This window comes from Uloborus diversus, chromosome 9 (assembly GCF_026930045.1).
Source record: "Uloborus diversus isolate 005 chromosome 9, Udiv.v.3.1, whole genome shotgun sequence".
Taxonomy (NCBI): Eukaryota; Metazoa; Arthropoda; class Arachnida; order Araneae; family Uloboridae; genus Uloborus; species Uloborus diversus.
Window position 1 is genome coordinate 132576094 of NC_072739.1, and position 19671 is coordinate 132595764.

General features: G+C 32.4%; 2 protein-coding genes across 3 annotated transcripts in view; one reads left to right on the forward strand and one right to left on the reverse strand.

Annotated features, from left to right (window-relative positions):
* LOC129230501 (carboxypeptidase B-like) overlaps positions 1-9685 on the forward strand; it is a 90754-nt gene extending 81069 nt beyond the window's left edge. The window contains 4 exon segments of the mRNA XM_054864903.1: positions 1055-1254; positions 5354-5438; positions 9497-9528; positions 9530-9685. Of these exon segments, the coding sequence (XP_054720878.1) occupies positions 1055-1254; positions 5354-5438; positions 9497-9528; positions 9530-9685 (473 nt within the window).
* Positions 9686-12001: 2316 nt separating this feature from the next.
* LOC129229295 (E3 ubiquitin-protein ligase MARCHF6-like) overlaps positions 12002-19671 on the reverse strand; it is a 99996-nt gene continuing 92326 nt past the window's right edge. For both annotated transcript variants that reach the window (XM_054863572.1, XM_054863571.1), the window contains one exon: positions 12002-19596. In XM_054863572.1, the coding sequence (XP_054719547.1) occupies positions 19512-19596 (85 nt within the window). In that variant the 3' untranslated portion in view covers positions 12002-19511. The remainder of the gene's footprint in view (positions 19597-19671) is intronic.

Below are 19671 nucleotides of genomic sequence, written 5' to 3' on the forward strand. Positions count from 1 at the left end.
ATCTCGCAGTGGGGGGTGTGGGGAGAATTCTCACTGCGCTACTGGCCACCTGTGGTGAGTGAATTTATTGTTGCTGAAAAGATTTCGAAATTCCTTTGTACCCACATGGGAATAGAACTAAAGCACACGATAGTGTTATCTTCTAGTCAATAAGAATAAAAAAGGTTTTGACCCTCTGGGGGTCTTTGGCGAGCGCAACGGTGTAGCTATCAGCTTAGCACACAAAATTAGTTAAGCATGTTTTATCATAATACACATATAATTCACAAGATTTAAGCAGTAACTGATTTCTTTAATAGTTATTTGACTTTTATATCACTCTGTTACAACTCCCTTCCTCCTGATGAAAATTCTGGCTTATCATCACTAAGCATTGCTAAATGCAAAATACGCCATTGGATTAAGAAGAAAAATAAATCCTTAAAAACCGTTAAAATGTTATATATTCCGCCCAATGCATTAATATTAATAATAATAATAATAATAACAGTGCATTAAAAAGACAAAGTTCCGTTAAGAGAGACAATAAAGCAAGTCAATAAAATTATTCTCATGTGTAAAAAATATGCCAAATAAATTAAACGCGTCAGTAAATAGCATTAGCAGTTCCATTAAATCACAAGAAAATTATCCGCCAACTAACAAATGCATTAAAACCATAAAAATGTAAATTAATTTGCTTCATGAAAAAAATAAAGCCATTAAAAGATAATACAATGCTCCAAATAGATAAAACATGGCATCAAACAGCATTGAAAGTGCCATTAAAAGCAAATTATTCTTCCAATCAAATACATGAAACCAAATCAGCCACATAAAAATATCCAGTCGTTAAAAAAAAATACAAATTCCATTAAAATGCAAAATAAAAGCATGAGGAACAAACATGGTGGCGAAGTAATTCTTTTCACTGCCACTTCTTGAGTCAATTCCGTCAGGTATTTAGGCCTCGGAGGTAACGATCCAGCATTCTCGTTTGAAAGAGAACTATTTCTGTGATAATAACAGCACTTAAAAGAAATAACAGTTAAAAAAAGTAATCTCCTCCATGCAGAGGGCGGCTCCAGCTCCAGCCCGTGCAGTGAAACGTACGCAGGGTCGGAAGCGTTCTCCGAGCCCGAGACGCGGGCCGTCTCAGACTACGTCCTGCGGAACAAGAACTTCGTGGCCTTCCTGGCCGTGCACTCCTACTCGCAGCTGTGGCTCACGCCCTGGGGATGGACGGAAGCACTGCCGGACGACTATGACCAGATGGTGAGCTTTTATCTATTTTACTTTTTATCGATACGTACGTTGGACACAGCGCGAAACGACTACGAGTAATGAACAAATTAGGTATAGTCCGGCCGTAAGGAGATGGCATTTTGGCCACGCCTCGTTTCAGAAGAGTCCATTTTCATGAAGGTGCACCAGGTAGAAGAAAAATTAAGAACGAAAGTGAAAATAGGGTTGCTACAAAAAGCTCAAAGCCGAACATTACTACTTTTTCGCCAACTGAAAGCAGTTATTGCCGCAACTTAAACATTTTAAAAACAACGAATCAGCAGGCCCAGATCAATAAATTTTGGGGCCCCCTGCAACAAAATCTGTAGATCCTCTCCCCAGAGGCCAACAGTGTACATTTGGAATATGAGACTGACGCGCTGCCAACTGCGCTACCGAGGCACGGGTGTACATTTGCAACGTTAATAAGTCTTAATGGTAGTTTTTTTTCTTTTTTTTTTTCTTTTTCTTTTTTTTTTTTTTAAATTTCTTAAGCAGTTGGGTCCTCTAAGGCAGTGGGCTCCCGCACTGCGAGTACGCAGATCCAGGCCTGCGAGTCAGATAAAGCAGCAAATCATAATCAAGCATATTAGATTTTACTCAACTCATTCTAAAAATCTTGGGTACCAGACCTCAAAATGAAGTTTTTTTTTTGTTGTTGTTGTTGATCTTTATCTCTATATTTTCTCTTTATATTAAAAAAAAGTAAGGTCAAAGAAATTCTGAAAGGAAGTCTGTGGCGGGCCTGCGTCCAGAACACCCCATAGCACTTACAGCCTTGAAATTTTGTACAAAATTACTTCGAGCCCCGGTGGTTCGCACCTTTTTTTTTTAATTTCGAATTTCTTTTTTGTAATTAATTTTTTAAGCTCAAATTTCGCGTAAATTGCCTGTTAAAGGGGTGAAAATTACTTGCTTATATTAACATTACCTATCGTTGGAAAGGGTGGACTTTTCCGCGTTCTACGCAATTTGTTTCAATGCTCTAACTTAATTACAGCGGGAGTTATTTGCGTTTTTAACTCGATTTTTTTTAGACTTAGCTAAAATTTAGGCACAACTCTCTTCAATAAATCTATCAGTAAAAAGTGAAGGAATTGTCCCACAGTTTTCTTTTTGGCACCACTGGAAAGAGCGGATTTTTTGACTCCAGATCTAACTCGACCTTTGGTTGAAAAACTAAGCTTCTATCTGCAAAGGAAAAAAAGTTACTAGCCGTGAGTTAATCAAGTTCGAAAAATCTCATCTCCATTCAAATTACTGATGTTTTATTTGGCATTACCATAGTTACCTCTTTTAGATTCGTTTGTTTTTTCTTTCTTATTCACAAATTTTAAGGGTTTCGGTTTTAACCGAAAATCTTAGGCTCAACCCAGTTCAAGCCCCGAGCTAAAAAGCAAAACATATTACTAGAGACCACGAATATAGAAGCGACTTTTTAAACGTACAAAACTGCAGTTTTGCAATGCTCAGGAGCCCCTTAGCCCTTACTGCTCTGCAAGTTGGTATAAGTTATTTTGAAACCCCTGAAATGGTGCTTTCTGTTGCAAAGGGAACTCATAAAGCATTTTTAATCTGTTTCTTTCTAACTGACTATTTAAAAATTTGTGAATCAAATAAGATTGCGAAGCAATCTTTGGGGGTTGGTGAACGTCATCAACCTACCCCAGTCTACTATATTAAAATAAAGTAACGTTAAAGAAATTGTGAAAGGAAGTTTGTGGCGGGTCTGGGTTCAGGACACGCCATAGCATCTACAACCCTGAAACTTTGTACAAAATTACTTCCAGCTCCCAGGGGGCTTGCTCGTGGGGGTTTTTTATTTTAAGTTTCGAATTAGTTTTTTTTTTCTTTTTTTGTAATTAATTTTTTAAGCGAAAATTTCACGTAAATTGCCAATAAAAGGGAAAAAAGATTTCTTATACCCCTTAACGTCCTATGTCGTTCAAAAGACATTTTTTTCCTGCATCAAATAAAGCTTTTTCGAATTTTCTACGTTAATTAGAACGGTAGATATAATTTCTATTTTAGGGAAAAGTCCTAGGCGCAACTCATTTTAAGCCCGTAGCTAAAGAGCAAAATATGTTGCTAGAGACCATGAATTTGAAAGTGACTTTTCAAACGTACAAAACTGCCGTTTTGCTATACTCAGGAATCCATTAGCATCAGTGAAACTAGGCTGTAGAAATTTAGTATAAGTTATTTTGTACCCCGGGGGAGAGGTGCTCTTTGGAGCATTCCCCCTCCCTCCACTTCAGATTCTTTTGCAGCTGCTCTGATCTGGATCAAGTTTATAGACCTTCTGACACACTGAAATGGCATGCATATTTAATGTTCTAAACCAGTGGTGCTCAACCTACGGCCCGCAAAGCAAGGACGGATACAAGGGAGGGGCAATGTGGGCTCCTTCAGCCGCAATTCAGGAACTCTCCTTCGGCATATTTTCGGTACTGAAGTTCCAAAAACGTGATTTTTGACAATCTTCAATAATGTTTCAAAAAAGAGACAATCTTACAAAGAAGAGGGTTCTCCCTCAAAATTTTTCTCGAACTGTAGTCTTAAAAACGCAATTGGGGCACATTTCTTAGCAATTTAGTGCTAGGGATCTGAATTTTGTACAGGAAGTTTTTCGAAATTCCAAAAGCTCAAATTTTGGACTATCTTAGATGACGTTAGATGGAGTTCGGAGGACTCTCCTCCGAAAAAATAAAAGCAATTATAGGACACCGATGAAGCTAGGGTTAAAGGATGGGATTCACTCCTCCAAAATTTTGTAGAAATAGAAGTCCCCCCCTCTCCCCCCCCCCAAAAAAACCTTATTCGATACAGTCTTCCATGATTTTAGGAGGTAGAGGTTTGGAAATTTGTAAACAGGTAAGTATCTGAAATCAATCGTCCATTCTCTGGATCCGTCCTTGCCGCGAAGCTGATCCAAGAGGACCTTTTGGTTTGTCCAATGTTACAAATCGAAACGAATGCCACAAACTTAGAGCCAAAGAGTCATAAATTAGTTTAAATACAAGCATTTAAGAAAAAAGGCATCAAGTAATGATAACAACAATTATTAGTTTGTAATGTTCTTTCCTTTTCCATATTTTTCCACGTTATTTAGAAAAGATTGAAATATTTTAAAATTTTATGTGTCTGCGACAGCGAGATGCATTTCATTTCAAAGTGAGTAGCGTTTTTCCTGCAAAAAATAAAGGTTGTGAATCATGTCGTAGGCATGGCGGTCATTTCTGAAGGGGGTCATATATGTGCCATATTTGGGCATGAATTGGGATCTGGTGCAAAGTTTAAAAAAATAAGTTCCTAAATCGCAGCTTTGGGCCATCTAAAGTCACTTAAGAGGGGTGTCATGACTTTCAATGACCCACCCTCTGGATCCCAGCTGTTCCTAGAAACAGGTGATTTGTCAAAATGCTGTAAAACTCAAATACTCAGAAACCAAATACAAGCTTCTCATTAATAAAAGTCATCAGAAAGTGATTTTCTGCTGTTCTCCATGTTTTCTCATGTTATACGAGGTTAACTTTGAACAAAGTAATCAATTCATTTTCAAAGGTGTTGACGGATCAAGGTATGAAAAGTAAAAATTGCTTCTACATTTGAACGAAGCCCTTTCCTGTTTGGTGATATTTTAATAGTCGAAATTGTAACCCTAACTCCAGTGGATTAACCCTAAACTCCAGTACGTAGCGTTCATTGTTGACCACTTTTTCGTTTCTTCATTTCCCTGAAATGACAGTCTTACCAGTAAAACAGTGAAGTTACTGGATCCAGTTCAACCTTGTCACGATAAAGCCTTTCCCTGCACGTTAAACATTACCAAAACATATCAAACCATCATATCGTGGCGCGAGTTTCATTGTTGAAACACGCGGGTTACTCGATCATCTTCTATTATATATAAGAGGATCAATTCATAATTTTGGATGACCATACAATACTATAGAACCTTTAATTCAGTTCAAGCTTATAGATGCAACACTATTAATAAATGAGTGGCAAAGTAAAAAGCAAAGAAATTGCAGATCCAAGTTACCCTAAATGACTATATTAGTGTTACTGATTCATTCTTATTTTTCAGGTCGCAGTTGCAAAAGAAGCTACTGATGCAATAGCACAACAATATGGAACGAAATACAAAATTGGTTCATCTACAAACGTGTTATGTAAGTTTTCATACATTATTGTTATCTATCTCCAGGGGTTCTCAACTTTCAGTCTCTACTTCCTTCCATCAGTTGTGGTCAGTGCCGCACTCAAGAATTTTTCAAAAGACGGATGGGGGGGGGGGGGGGGGGGGGCTCCAGGATCGAAAGTTCACCATTCTCATATCATACTTCAACATGCAGCCGAACTTATTCTTTTGATTTATCGATTGTGGGGAACAAAAACTAGTAAAAGTAAATTATTGCATATTTATTTAACCTTAGTTAACAAAATACATTATTAGTTTAATACCTAAGTAAAATACTAGAAAATACAAGACTGTATGTTTTTTTCTTTTCTCATAGTTAAAAATAAGCGAAGCAAAATCATCATTGTAGAACAGTCTATATGTTTTTTCAATTCTCATAATTAAAAACAGCGAAGCAAAATCATCGTTGTAGAACAGTCTTTGTGTGCACACAATTCGATTTTGCAGAAGAAAGTGAGAAAATATTTTTTTTTTCTTTTTTTTTTTATCTGAAATGATTGTTCCTTTTGCTTGGAATTTTTTTACGCGCTACATACATAGAATTGTCATCAATCAAAAGAAAAAAAAACTCAATTGCGATGGAAGGGGTCCAGACCCACTGGACCCTCGCCTTGTGTACGCCAATGTATGTGGTGAACAAAAATGTTGAATAGGAAACTGGTTGAGATAAATGAAGCTATTTATTAAGTAAAAGGCTGGACAATTCATACACAAAATTCAACATTGCAACACAAAACTTAATTTTGATCATACAGTAGATCCTCGTTTATCCGGTTATTGCTTAAGAAGCTCTAGATTATCCAAATCAAGATTGATTCTAGCCATTAAAACAATGTTATTCTTTAAAAAATAATTAACTTGTGACTAAAAAATGAGTAAATTACTGTTGGTTCAATTTCTTACTTAATTCTCATACACTCATATCTCCCTTGACACTATTCTACTCCTTCCTATTCTAGGGACTAGAGCCCAGGACATCCCCTATTTTTTTTAAACTTACTAATAGTATTATGCTGTAAAAGTTTTAGCTTCTTACTCAAATTTTAAGAGGGTAATTAATGACCCCTCAATTTAACATTAACTGTAGCATAGAAAATGTCACAATTTCAGAACATTTGATTTCCCCAGCTTTTTTTTCTTTGTAAATAATTACAGTAGACTCTCTTTTTACGCGGGGGTTACGTTCCACGGAAATGCCGCGTAAATCGAAATCATGTAAATTGAGATTTAATAGTAGTGTTAAATTAGGGGTTTGGTTCCGTAGATAACAAAATACTTCATTCTAGTGATGACTTATTGTATAAGAAGTTTAATGTTTACTTTATCGACTTTATGCACAACATGTATAAATATAACATAAATTAATTTCGGGTTATGTTTGTATAAAGAGGAACTGACTATGATAGTCTTTTGGAAGTCATTAAGAATTTTTCTCTGTAATTCTTTTATTTTGAACATAAATAATTTTTTCTGACCAAATGTAGCACAGTTTTTAAAGACTACATTTGTGCTGTGGAAAAGAGAGTCGATATGCAGTTAAATTTTTATCTGCGTACATCAAAAACTAAAATTTGAATTGAACATAATGCCTTGTTCTGTGTCTGTTCACAATTAAGCCAGTTATTATCGACCAGTGATAGATCAAAAAAAGATTTTGTATAGTGAGCATCAGCAAAAAGGAGCCGTATTTTTTTCCCAAACTTACAATAAATTAATTTTTTATTTATTTCTTGCTTAAAAAAGCATTCACATTTCTTGATGGATTGCGGCTACAACGATTTTGTCGTCGTTGTCGAAGTGGAGTAACTGGCATCAGGTGCAGCGATAATGTTCCCCTTCATAAAAGTAGCAATCTGCATAAGTGGTACTAAAAAAAAATCTTTTTTTTTTGAGCAATCACGATTGCTTATTGCTTTCATTTGACTGTTTTTGGCGTTCCTATGATTTAATTTTCCCACCAGCACCCTGTGCAGCATCACCGTCGACCGGCTCCTCACGATGCTGCTCCTCTAGCGAAAGCCGTCTCGAGGTTGCGTCCATATCCTACACACACATCACACACACGCATACATACACACCTACACAAACACATACAGTGGCTCCCAAAAGTGTTCGTACACTTTGAAATTTTTAGAAAAACTAATATAACTCGAAACTGAATTCGAATACGAAGTTCAATATTTTTTCACATCATTCCTATGTCATTCTAAATACAACCCATTGGTTTTTTCAAAATATTGACGGCTCTTCTTTTTGAAATGGGTCAAAAAACGAAGAGACAGGCAAATAACACGCCACAAAAGTCACAGTACACTCAAATATTTTCGAATAAATTCATGATTAAAATTATTATATGCCATTTTATTAATATTTTCGCATTGTGTTGACCCTTAAGAGTCATTTGGCTTTATTTTTTTGTTTATTTATTCCTTAATATTGTGCCTATTACTGTAAAATGGCTGGTATTCGTAAAAACCCACAAACATCATTCAAAATTCGAATTTTTTCCCACAGTAGTGGTAAATCCGTTTGAGATGTCTCTAAATTAGTTAATTTATTTCTTTGTATATACTAAAGTGCTTGATAAAATGCTTTAAAGAAAGGAATCGGACCGAAAACAAGGTAAGAAAAGGTCAACCGGCAAAGTTGACAAAACGTGATCGGAGATTTAAAGTTAAAAAAATTATGAAAAATACACATTTGAGTGCTGTAAAAATTTATGCAGAGTTAAATGAAACATTTTACATTTAATTTTCACCTAAAATTGTTCGCCAAGTTCTCTGATTAGCTGGATTAAATGAGACCTCTTCCCGCAGAAATTTTCTTGGTCGCGCGAAAAAAACAGAAAGCACGCTTTTAGCCGCAAAACCAATGATAAATAAGCTAAAAACGTTTTAGAATCACGTCTTACTTACAAATAAAAATAAATTTAACATTTTTGGTTAAACTGTTGTATAACTGTAAGTAGAAGAAAAAATTAGGAACTTAATCTTAAGAACTTATTTGGATCAGTTAATCAGGACGGTGGAGGTTTTCTAGTGTGAGGGTGCATATCAGCATCAGGATTTGGTAGTTTGTAATTTTTTGATGAAATAATGAATCATGCTGTTTCTTTAAATATTTTAAAAACCAATTTTGAACTCTTAGCCAAAAATTTGATTATTGGAAACAACTTTGTTTTTTATCAAGATAACGGTAAGAAACACACGATTTTCAACGTTTGCGTCTAGTGCCTCGAAAATTGTCATAAAAGTTTAGAAAATACCAGCTCAATCTCCAGATTTTAACTTAATGTAACGTATTTAGAGATATCTGAGGCTAGATTACGAAAATAGGGCTTTAAAACGAAAATAGAGCTAGAAACAGTAAGACTCGAAGTGTGGTTATACACTCACTCAGAAATTACGCAAAAAAAAGAAAGAAAAAGAATGAAATTTATTCCCAGACATTTAAAAGGTGTTATGGATACTGTATGATATTCTACTAAATAATAACTTAATCAAAAGTTAGATCATTCAATAATATATAAACATTTTATAAAGTGTACGAAGACTTTTATAAGATAAAATTTCCGGCACTTTTTGGTTTTTGATTTTAAAAAAATTAAGTTTTAATATTTTTTAAAAACTTTTCATGTAGTTTTGTTAAAAATTGATCATAGATCTTATAATTAAATACCCATTCCGAAATATTAATTCTAAAATGGATTGGAGCCTATTTCTTTGAAAGTCGTAGGTGTACGGAGACTTTTGGGAGCCATTGTATATACATACATGCACCTACACACAAACACGCATTACATACAGACACCTACACATACACATATGCATACAGACACAAACACATAAACACCCCCCACAGATACCTCCCCCCCCACACACAAACACACAACTACTCATACACTCATGCCTAACTACACAAACACCCATGCCTACATACACACACACACACACTCGTGATTGCGAAAAACAATTTGAATTCAAGATGTCAAAATTCAAATTAAATTTTTTTGTTTGTTTTCTCTTTCAGACATTGCCACAGGTGGTGCCGACGACTGGGCCAAAAGGAATTGCCGGCATTAAGTATTCTTACACCGTAGAGCTGAGAGACACGGGTCGCTACGGCTTCATGCTGCCCGCAGAGCAGATAATACCCACAGGAGAAGAAACATGGGCAGGGATCAAAGCTATGGCCAAAGCTATCAAACGAGAGACTTGAAACCAAAAATTTGAGACATCAAAGTGGGACTCGGTAAATAATAGATCAATAGGACACATAAGCAAAGGGATTAAGTGCCAAAATTTAAAGTTTGGCGATAACTAGCACATGTGGTACAAATTAAACTCGTCTGTTTTGGGACCAGAGAGGGGGATCCCTGGTAGGTGATGCAATACAGCATGATTTAGAAAAGATTTCAGCAAAAGGGCTATCTAGGGCTTAAAAGCATGTACTTTTTGCTCAAAACTTTCAAAAGTCCACTTATATCTCTTTGCCTTCTCACTGCCCCCTTAAAAAAAAAAAAGTATTTTAGGTAGTTTTACCTGATTTTCGATTCATATAGATAAAATAAATATAATTATTTTGAATACCTTGTGTTTGGACTTTCGTTCCAAAAACAAAGAAAAAAAAGTCCTACATTTATTATTATGTTGAAGTTATAAAATGATATCATAGTAATAGCAGCAAGACAAAATATTTCAATAGAAACCTTATTACTAGATTTAATTATATACTACAAGGCTCTGCCCTCTGCTTGTTTCACTTGTCAACCCCCATTCGTTGCAACTAGCTGGGAAGTGGGCGGGGGGGGGGGAGGCTTCGTCATCTGTGACATAATCCTTTATTAAATTTGTGACAATACTAGCTATTTCTCGTTAAAGTTAGCGACCGAAAGGACTATATGTAGTCAAACTTAGCGTCATTGGGATAAAATTTAATGATTCTAATAGTGTAGTGTTCCATTTAAGCTGGTTAAGGTTTAAAGGAATATGACAGGACGTAATGGCTTTCTCCAGACATCCTGCATCCAACAGTACTTGTATCAACCTGAGAGATAGTTCGGAGATTGGGTTACAGACACACACAGAATTGTGTGTGAGTCTGTAACCCCAGAATTGTGCACAAATGTTAATTATGATCATACATGCTAGGTTTAAATTTCTTGATAATCTTTTGGATAATAATGTAAGCCATTAAATGTAGCTAACTAATGTAAGCCCCATGCGGGCAAGTTAAAATTCCATGCTGTGAGAAAGGGTATGCATACGATTCTATCATAACCATATACTTTTATTTTAGATACTGGTAAACACTCCCTCAAATTGTCCTAAATCGTTCCTCAACTATAACATAAATAACTAAATTTAAACAGCATTTTTTAAAAAAAGCTGTGTTATTCACCATAAAATATTATTGCGATTTTTCATACAATTTTTCATTAATTATAAGAAACTTTTTCACCTTATCTTCACTTGCTAAGCAGGGTGCTTAGGCGCTATTATATTTACTGTGTGTGAGTATGTTACCCCAGAACTGTGCACAAATATTAATTATGATCATACATGCTAGGTTTAAATTTCTTGATAATCATTTGAATAATAATGTAAGCCCCATGCTAATGTAAATGTAACTAACTAATGTAAGCCCCATGCAGGCAAGTTTTAAATTCCGTGCTGTGAAAAAGGGTATGCATTACGACTGTCATAACCATACAATTATTTTAGATATGTGTAAACACCCCCTCAAACTGTCGTAAATCGTTCCTCAACTATATTACCACTTTTTACATAAATAACTAAATTTAAACGGTATTTTTTAAAAAAAGCTGTGTTATTCAACATAAAATACTATTATGATTTTTCATACAATTTTTTTAATCATAAGAAACATTTTCATTTTATCTTCACTTGCTAAGCAGGGTGCTTAGGCACTATTATATTTAATTAACTTTCACCTATAATGAAAAATACAAAGTGGTTTCACATGTACGCACTTAACAAAGCAAGGTTTAGACTGGTTTGGTGTGGGAAATTCTGCCTTCAGTGATGCTAAAAGGACAAAAGTAAATTCACAAAGCCAACATTTAGCAGTGAACAACAAAGTCAGTACTTGTGTTCTGCGCTTTACTTTTGAAAAATCTCACATTGTGGTGAGGAGTTCTTATTAACTCTAAGATACGTACGTTTGTGGCATCAAACTTGCCTCATATCCATTTTGCAAAAGTCAAATCTAATTATAGAGAAAGTCAACTGTACTTGTTTTAGTTGTTAATATATTCCCAAATTATTCTGCAATTGTTTAAAAATTCTCATTTAATTATTTCTGGTGAGAAATTTGGAGCAAAAAAGCTTCTTTAAAGAGTTTTAGTTTTTGCAGAGAAAAACAATTGCAAAATATGGTGCAGTTTCTACATTTGTTCCTATTGCTATTACATTGCAGTTGCTATATATGGTGCAGCTCCCATTCCAAAACCTGGATTATGCAAGAAACTTTGAAAACTAAGTTTTTTTTAATAAAAGGCTATACAACAGCATCTTCAAACAAAATTCCATTTTATTTACTAAATATGTACACTAACAACACAAGGAGAATTTCTCAACCATATTGCAAACAGATGAATAAATTATACAAGTAAGACACAATTTCGTGCTCCGAGCAGAAAAATGAAAAATACATCGTGGGAACACAGACTCTCCACTTCTCGTCGAAAGAACACGTATATACAATCAATGGCTCAACAAAAGAGAACAACAATGTACAGAATCATACAAACGGTTTTGAAAAGACATCACATGGAAAGTTACTTTCCGAATTTTTCAAAGCCAAACTTTTCTCTATGCCAACACCTGTTACGCTAATGTTAGCACTTTTTTTTTTCTATTTTACAAAAAGAGGGCATAGCACTTGTTTCTCATGTTTGCATATAGTTAAAAACATCAGTAAATAATAACTAAAAAAAAAAAACAGCACAATATGAAATTAGATTTAGCAAAAAAAATTGTTCAACCCTGAAACAGCTATTTTCTTAAAGGTTATAAGAGTGATTTTTATGTATACATTTTCTTTCTTATATCATGGGCATTCAGGCAAAAACCAAAGTTCAAAAGTCCAGTTTTGAGACATTATCAATTAAAACTTTTAAGTCGTTACGAGGAAAAGCAAAAATTAGTTTACAGACCTCTAACTCTTACAGTAAATTTATTCATGTAACTTTTAAATTTACATCATGAAATATTCAACTGCAAAGCCTTAATTCATCTGTGATTCATCAAATTATTTTTTGTGGACTAAATGACTTTTGCCAGAATGCCCATATTATCATTCTTAGTAGTATGAAAAAGCATTCCAGAACTGTAATGATTCAGAATCAATATTAACAACATATATACCATGCCAAACATGATTTTTCTTTCTTTCCATTACACTTGTGCTACTTTGCGTAAAAATGTAGTGGACATTTTGAGGTTTAAAGAATGCCACAACTAGTTACATACACATATACACAACTGCAGTTGGTTTAACGCTTTCTTCAGCCAAATTCTAATTATGATCACAATAAACGCAAAAAAGCACCATTTCAAATTACATTATATAAACAGACATTTCATAAAAAGGGCATAAATAAAAAAAATCTTTTTTGAAAATTATAAACATTTTGTTGCACGTGAAAAGAGGGAGAAAAAAACAAATTCTTCCAGGGTGACTTTTTATTAATTTATACTTAACACCATGCTAAGCTACTATTTTCTCCTGCTTTATGATTTTATTAAAAAAGTACTTGTTCACAAAATAAATGTACTACCTCTTCTTCCTTTTGAGGACAATTTTTTTTTAAGTTTGGGAAATATTAAGTACCTTAAAAGACCTGAAACCACATGTGAAAAAAAAATGAATATTGTATAAACCTTGTATTGGAACCCCCCCCCCCATAAAAAAAAGAAAAGAAAAAGATGCATATATAGCACAACTTGAAAATCATAATGCCCAACATGCTTGGGGCATGTAAAAATTAAAACCGTGCTTCAAGTTTCCTCCTTTACATGCTGGCATGTAAATAATTAATAAAGAAATACGTTTCTAAAAAGTAAATAAGATGCATTTTATTGCAAAACATCCCAACGTTCCTCATGTGAGGGCCAGTAGACATACACAAGGCTCTTTTCAATTCAAATTTCTTTTTGCTCCTTATATGCATATATAGTTTATAAACAATTGGCCATTATTATCACAAGTTGACACGTTGTTACGTCTGTATAACATCTTTTCACTCATTTATATGTAAAATAAAAATAATTAACGTACTTATAATGCTTTCAGATGATTCTTTGTGGATATATCACTAGTAGATACTTGTATATTTTGCTATGTTTTATTTAAATATTTTTATATAGTTTTAGATGCCTGTGCATGTAAAACCTTTATTCAAGCATGTAGTTTTTAGTGTTATTTATAAAAATTGAGATTTTTTAAGCCCTGATATAATGCTTTTAGAATTAATTCAAAAACATATTTCACAGTAGGCTGGTTATGATTCGCTTGTAGGAAGTCAATCCTGCTCAACTTAAAACGTAATTGTAAATTAAAATTAATTTGGCTACATAAAACAAGAGCTTTTTTTTTTTCTTCCATCAGTTATATTTCAAGATTCTTTTTTTTTTTTCCCCAACCCTCATCTAAGAAAGCTTTCAATTTAAAAATAATTGATTCCTGAATTCTTACCTCACAGTTTAAATTTCAAGTAGTGCTCATGCCATTTTGCAGCAAAATAAGAGAAACAGCATATTTTCTCGCAAGCAAGCAACAATATCCCAGTCAACCTAGCTCTCATTTGCAAAATGTAAGCATTTATATAAAGTAATTATGTACAACCTGAAAATAAAACTTTTCAGACTTTACAGGATAACATATTTTACAACTCCAAAGGTCAGTCGAAAACACTTTATCAGATATAAACATTATAACAACAATAATGACAACTATCAAGTTCCATAGAAGAAATGTTCTTCTCATATTGGGTGTCATAATCTATTTTGTTCAATAACTTCATATCAGGTTTCCAACTCGCAGAAATTTTATTTAAGTTCATATTTAGTTCTTAATGTAAAAGGATTTTAAGGAATTTTTAATGGTTAAATTAAAAAAATATTAAGGATCAATAAATATGTTTCTAAAAGTAGAATGTGACAGCATAAATAAAAAAGTGACGTGTATCTTTATTACTTTTTTTGTTTGAATAAAAAAAAATCCAATGGCAAAAGAAAAAATAAATTTTAACAAAAAGATAATTTGAACAAAACTTTATTTTAGCTTCAGAAAAAAAGGGGGGGGGGGGGAGGGGGGCAAATGAATGAAATGGAAAATATGTAAAGAGTATTATAATTCACAATTGAATAGTTTTCAGCATTAGTTCTCTAAAAAATGTACAGCGAGCATCTTTGTAAAAATTTCGCTACTAAACTCTCGGTACAATTTTTTTAAAGGCAAGTAAATTATATTTATATTATCCATTGAAACATATGTAATAAAATAACAATGACAATTAGTAATAAGGAAATTAAAAATTTTGCAACAAGAGGTTACAGTTACAGAAAAATACATTTACAAAGTTCTTGCACGGTATATTAAGAAAATGAAACGTACAAAGAGGAAAATATTAATGAGAAATGAAATAATAATTAAAGTAGTTATAATGATAAAATGACATAGTAAAATATTTTTTGTGTGGTTCAATAAAAAAATTTAATTAACAATATTTGTAATTATATGGAATTATTTCTCAATATATCATGTAATTGCCTTTGTTATTGATTATCAAGCTTACTAAATGGTACAATGCATAATACATTAATCTCCATTCCAGATAAAAAGCACCAGTGTTTCCACCAAAAATATTAGGATAACAACACAGCTTTTGTAGCAACTACTTAATTACAAAAGCAAATAAAATATTTCATAAACCTTTTAATAATATTATTGCTTTAATTCACAGAATACCAAACTTATTGGCTAGTTTTGTCTCTTCAAAAGAAAAAAAAATCAATGGTTTTGTAAAGTATCATTATTCAATATTTTAATAAATTTTCAATCATTGAAGTACTTGTATTTTTCTTTTTTAAGCATACGCTCCTTTGAATTTCTTTAATTCCTGTAAATTTCTAAATCAGAATAGGTTTATTACACATATTGGAGCGGCAATGAGAAATAATTATTACAGTCCAAAGCCATTTGGAGATTTTACAGTTGAAAGCAAACTAATTCATGATCGGGGAGGGGGGGGGGGGTAATAGAAAACAAATTGAGCATAGATTTTCTAAGCATTTACTAATGAAAAATCCACAGAATAAATTATTAAATCCTTAGCTTCAACTTTAAAGTTAACTGTACAAAATGCCCGACAGTTAACCTGCAAAGGTGTTTTACGAAAGTGGAAGACATTGCTTCCAACACTTGAGTTCCCACACAAAAGAGGCTCTCCAAACCAACCAAGAAAGAATGACCAAAAGCAGTGAACATGAAATCAGCAGCCACCTGCCGGTGTTTACATTGCACTAAAGCAAATTAAAACAAAATTAAATATTTATGAATTATGTGGGAGCTTATTAACTTTCTGTTGCACATTAAGTGGAAGATTGAAGAAGCCCAAATTCTTTTGTAAAATCTCCAGCCTTATCTTGTACAGCATATGTTTCACAAAGTTTTTTCTTTTTGTCTTTTTTTGTTCACTAACTAAACCATTAACCATTTAAATATTAAGCAATTAAAAAAAAATCAAGAGAAATAATTTTTTAAAGATAATGTTTTTAAAGCTTTATACAAAATGTTGTATTGAGTTACAAAATGTCTTTTGGGCCCAAGTTTATAAGGCTATTGTACCATAACTATCATCTTGTCCTTAGAAAAAGGATTGAAATCTTCATCATCAGTACTTCCTGAAGAGAACTGAATTTGATATTAAATGCTTTGTCTATTTTGTGATAATGCAAAAATTTGTTTCTAAATTAGAATAACCATCTAAATACTTCAATTAATACTTCTACATGAGGTATATATTTCAAGGTGTATAACCTGCTAGTTGACTTCAACTTAAAATATAGTGCAATTTTAGCAGTTTTGTTTGCTTTTTGACTGTATAACAGAAACTTTTTTATAACCACTCAGTAGGAAATTTCTTGATATATATCCTGCCCCTGAATCTAAAGCAAGAACTGCTCAATCCATAAAATGAATATTTTTAAAGAAGCAAAATGAATGCACAAATGATGAAATGAAACACCCAATTCAATTAACTTTAAAGCAATCTCACAATGCTTTGAATGCAAGAAATAAAACACTTTGCACCTACATAATTAAAATTTAAAAAAAAAAGCTTTCATATTAACTACAATATTTTCAAAAAAGAAAAAAATATATATATAAACTTTATTTTTATGCAATGAATATTAAAACAAGATATAGAAGTACTAAATATAACTGAACAAAACTGAGATCATTGAAAATCTAAATTTCAATTAAAAATGACTATACTCATACAGGATATTATTTAGCGATAATTATAATATTTGAAAAATAAAAAGAGCAATAATTAATAGCACATGGGAGTATGAGTTTCTTCTACTAATTTTTGTTAAAAATTATTTTTACAAATAATTGCTAAATGTTTTATAACAAACAGAGTGATTATTTATTCATCTCTCATTTATCACATTGAAATAAAATTTCAGGATATTTTTTACGTGAAAAATATTGCATAAAGTTATGTTTCACAAGTGAAACATAAATTTTGATAAATAAATACCACGGTTTTTAAATTAAAAATAATGGCAATGTTTTTAAAAATCACTTTTGTCGGCTAAATTAAACGAGACAAAAGCTTTAAGAAAATAATAGAGAATTCTCAGTTGAAAATCTAAGTTTGAAAAGTGCACCTAGAAGCAGACTTTTTTTTTTACATTCCGTGTAAAAATGCAAAATTTTTAAATTCCTTCCAATTAAAACAATCTATGCAAACATTATGTTAAAACTATGTTTGTTAACTTCGTAAGGGATTTTTCTTCCAACAATCATAAGCAATATTACAAATTGAATTTCACTATTTACGATAAACTTAATATGACAATCAACTGAATATCATGAAAATTTTGATGAAAATATTTTGTTTCACAGAATTGCTCAAAAAGTTAAGTTAAAAGCAAAAATCAGGGTTTTAATTTACAATTCCAAAGAGGGAGGACAATGGAAGATGAATTTCTTACTTTTCAAAAACATAGCAATACTGCAATGCTAAGAGCAAAAGTCGTATCTGCAGCCGAGTTCAAAATGAGAAATTGCCGTTTGAAGTTTTGCACCCCACCATGTATTTCATTCAAATGTAACTTCTTCAGAAAATTTTCAAAAATATTTCCCACTGACAAATGATCTTAAAAAATTGCATTTAGCTGAAATATGTCACAAGAACTATTTGTTGACGTAACTCAATTTTGATAAAAAGTGCAGTTATGACTTTTGAGCTTAGCATGGCAGAATACATCTTACAACAATTTAAAAACACCAAACCTTCAAATTCAAATGTCGAAAAGATACCATAAAATAGCTTCATATTCCCATGTTGGACTTAAAAAAATTGTCGTTTCTTAAATGGTTAATGTAACCAGGTATGAAAAAGAAATTACGAATTTGACTGGTGGGAGATGAAACTTAACCAAATTTCACTACAGCTCTTAGCAAAAGTATTTTTTTTTACAACTAACAGAAACTACAGTACATATACTTTGAACGTTAATAAGTTTTTATTAGCAAAGCTTAATCCATTAAGCCATTTCTAATGCCTTGGTAGAAGGATCAATAAGTTTAATGATTTATTTTCGACAAAACTGAAATATTATTCAAATTTCCTAATTCAAAGTTTTAACCCCAAACTACACAAATCATTATTTCTGATAGAAAAAAGATATCTATAAGACAATGTTAAAGAATGTTTTCAACACATATAAGGTAGTTTTCTATTTTTTAAATTTTTATATTTTTGAAATAGGTTTGTGACTTTGTAACTGGATATAATGCATATGGAGGAAAATGTAATGATGAAATTAGATCTGACCTTAGAGCCATGGTGGATAGGTTAAAAGAAAACCAATCATCAATGAAGAGAAAAAAAAAATCCTGAAATTTTCAAATGAGATTAACTTCTTTGGAAGATTTCTTTAAAATCCTCCAAACAATCCTCACTTGAACTAGGTGTAAATACAGTACAAAAATATGGGAAAACTTGTTTTTAAATAATTATTTGCTATTCTTAATATTAAATATAGACAGCCAGAAACATCATTTACCTACATATTAGTGAAATTTAATTACAGATGAAAAGGTACTAAAACAAAATATCTGAGTTTTAGGAGAAAAATGCTCTGATTGCAATACCATTTAAAAAAGAGAAAGCAAGCACAAAATGGTAGATTTCTTTTGCTTTGTGCAAAGTATAAAAGTAATTTCAAAGGGTTTTTTTTTAACAAAAAGAAAGAAAATCCAACGGTATAACTTAAAATACTTAAAATTATAAAAAGAAAAAAGAAAGATTAACAATTTAAAATAGAAAATCCTTCAACAAGATAAAATTAAACATGCCAAATAGCTATTTGTATTTTAGGCACACTAAAAGTCCTCTCCCACCTTCAATAAAATTTCTTTTGCATTCTAAAACAATACAGTTTATTAAATCACAGATAAGTAAATTTTTGCATTTCCGATTAAATTTCTCATGCACATAATAATGGTTACGCTCAAATTTTGCTGGCACTCAAATTTAAAAGTGAGGAATCAATGTGAAACATTACCTAAAAAGAGTGGTATGTCTTTATTGTTAAAACTAATGAGATAAGATCACTAAAGCTCACACTTCATTCGGTAAAGGTTTTAGTGAACAGCAGACCCACTATAAGTCTTCTGCAGACCTAGGGAATCGATAACGGAAGCTGATGAGAGTCCGAATAATTTCCTTTGAAATATACCCGATATTTTTTTTAAAAATGTTCATAGGACATGACCGATTTCATGATGCCACGGTTTCTTCTTCCGGCTCCACCTTCTCCACTTTTCTGTGATCGTAGTTCACTAGTCTCTTGCCAACCAGATATCTGAAAAAGAATTTTCAAACAAGTTGATACAAAATTTGAAGAAATGAAATAAGATATAATTTGTATGAACATATC